The 2,436-nt window shown below is 38.2% G+C and overlaps 1 protein-coding gene across 2 annotated transcripts in view; it reads right to left on the bottom strand.

Annotated features, from left to right (window-relative positions):
- The window catches only part of RASGEF1B (RasGEF domain family, member 1B), a 31,866-nt gene extending 29,779 nt beyond the window's left edge, over nucleotides 1-2,087 (bottom strand). For both annotated transcript variants that reach the window (XM_008592427.1, XM_008592428.1), the window contains exons 1-2: nucleotides 1,910-2,087; nucleotides 37-159 (exon numbers count right to left, since the gene is read on the bottom strand). In XM_008592427.1, the coding sequence (XP_008590649.1) occupies nucleotides 37-159; nucleotides 1,910-2,086 (300 nt within the window). In that variant the 5' untranslated portion in view covers nucleotide 2,087. The remainder of the gene's footprint in view (nucleotides 1-36; nucleotides 160-1,909) is intronic.
- Nucleotides 2,088-2,436: the final 349 nt, after the last annotated feature.

Here is a 2,436-nt window from a genome sequence, read left to right as displayed (position 1 = left end):
AAAAAAAAAATTGTAAAGTTCAAAATGTACCATTACCTTATCACCATCAGGATCACTTAGTCTCTGGTGCTCAACACATAAGTGGCAAACTTTGGCCATTAGTTCATATGGATGCATAAATAACCGAGAGCTGAGTAGGAAGGTAAATATGTACGTTCTCTGTGGCAAGAGAAAAAATCATCAGGGTTACATTCTCTCTGAAATTAATATCTTCCCTATATAATATACATCTTATTACATTAAGTTCTCTTGATCAAAGTTAATATGCTGCTGTTTCAAAAGTAATGCCTATTAGCAGTAAAACAGTGTAAGATGGATTTCTCCTTTACCTTCTAATGTATCTTTTCCCTTAAACAATACTAAAAACAACAGAAGTCCAGGATAAATTTGGCTCCTGAAATTACTCAGAGCACATTTTCACATCCATCCTCAGGGAGCCAGGATACCAGGGCACATAAGTCACTCTAGTAAAGAAGAATGAAATTTACTCCAGAGAGATAAATCTAACTTAAATATACCACCCATACAGAATCTGGTTCTGTGTCCAAATATTATGGTAACTCAATGAAGGGCGCACACACACACACACAGACACACACACACACACACACACACACACACACACGAACGACCTCCTTCCCCCTACCCACATTCGGCTCAAGAATTCTCCAGTATCCAGTGTGGTACACTGAAGTTTTTGTGCCAGAACATTCAAAGGCAGGCTTTCAAGTAACCTATTTACTTGCTCAAGGGCTAAGTCATTTGATAAAGCACAATACAACACTATATACTTTTCTTTAACCACATTGTCTCCCAAGAAGCCAGTAATGAAGTAGTGCTTATGTGTTACAATAGTTTCAGACTTCCAATGAAAAGAGAAATTCCATGTGGTTTTATTTTTTCCTTAGGCGCCTTTAGTAGCTCATAAACACTTATAGGGCTAAACAAGGGATTCCTTTTACTTTTGATTACAAGTTTTCCCTGTGTGGCAACACATTTGAAAATGCTACGTAATAAATCACACACAGAGAGATAACTCAGTAAGAAACATTATGGTGAATTACAGTGGCAAGCACAAACTATCCTTTGCACACCAAGATTATTATTACATTTATAAACACAAATAAATGCAGTCTCTAGATATGTTCATGAAATCTTTATCAATAACCAGCTGCTCAGTAAATTTTGTTGTAAGCTGAATGCCACAGGGGCAGCTGTAGCACAGGGAAGGGGGAAAAAAATCACCTGCCTGAGAAAGAAAACCTCTTTTGATTGTTGATGTTGGGAGTGAAACCATGAGCAATACTCAACTATGAATTTCAGTTTTCTCCTCTCTACCCTCTTGAAATTACTGTAAAGACTGAGAAATATATAACAAATTCCCTAGGTTAGAAAGTACTATCTATACAAATATAAGTCGTCAAGTTAGAATAAAAGCAAACATGTCATCTGACGTCCAACCAATAAAGATTTTCATTTTGAGTATAAATCTTGCTCTCTCTTCCCTGTACTTTCCCTGGCTACATTCATTTTTCTCAGCATAGTGATGGTCTTGAAAACAAAAAAGACATTAAATATTCTGGGAGCATCCAATGTTCTCTGACATTTCCATTTAAGGACCAAGTTACATGCACGAATCAAGGCTACAGACACTTCATTTTTATGGTATTGGACTCCCTACAATGTTGTTCCTAACCTGAAAAGAAACTGATATGCAGACTACACCAAGATTCAATCCATACCCAGGCTCGATCTGATCTCAAAGTACTTAATAATCAATATGCAATTTCTTATTAGAAAAATTCCTAGCAACCCAGATATAATTCTGTAGTATCTACAGTCCCTGCCTACTATATTATAATTTCTGCTCAATACTAAGGATGTGTTTCAGAGGAACATGAATACCTACATCTGGATAGTAATCCACATTAGGTACTAAGTGCTGGATGAGTGCTTCCAGAGATCCGGAGAGGAGGTTGTTGTCATGGTAATACAACCCTCCACAGCTGTCCTCTGCAGACTGATAGAGGTTTCGGTTGTAACCACTACTGTCAAACATTGCTGAAAAGGGAGGAGTCTGAGGCATGCTTTCCTAAAATAAATAAAAAAGAAGAAAACATGGTCAGTAACATGTAGTACAAAATGAAAAGTAAGCTTTAATAGGTACTAAACTTTATTTAATACTAATGAGGAAACAAGGAATTTATCCTTTTTTTTTTTGAGACTGGCCGCACCACGCTCAGCCAGTGAGTGCTGCGAGCGCACCGGTCATCCCTATATAGGATCCGAACCTGCGGCGGGAGCGCTACTGCACTCCCAGCGCCGCACCCTCCCGAGTGCGCCACGGGCTTGGCCCGAAACAGGGAATTTAAAACAAAATAGTTTAGGTTCTGACACAATATCAGAACCCATACAAAACCTAATTGCTCTTTGAGT

This window comes from Galeopterus variegatus, unplaced genomic scaffold (assembly GCF_000696425.1).
Source record: "Galeopterus variegatus unplaced genomic scaffold, G_variegatus-3.0.2 Scaffold7917, whole genome shotgun sequence".
Lineage (NCBI taxonomy): Eukaryota > Metazoa > Chordata > Mammalia > Dermoptera > Cynocephalidae > Galeopterus > Galeopterus variegatus.
Note: the sequence above shows the minus strand (reverse complement) of the source record. Positions and strands in the feature narration are given on the sequence as shown.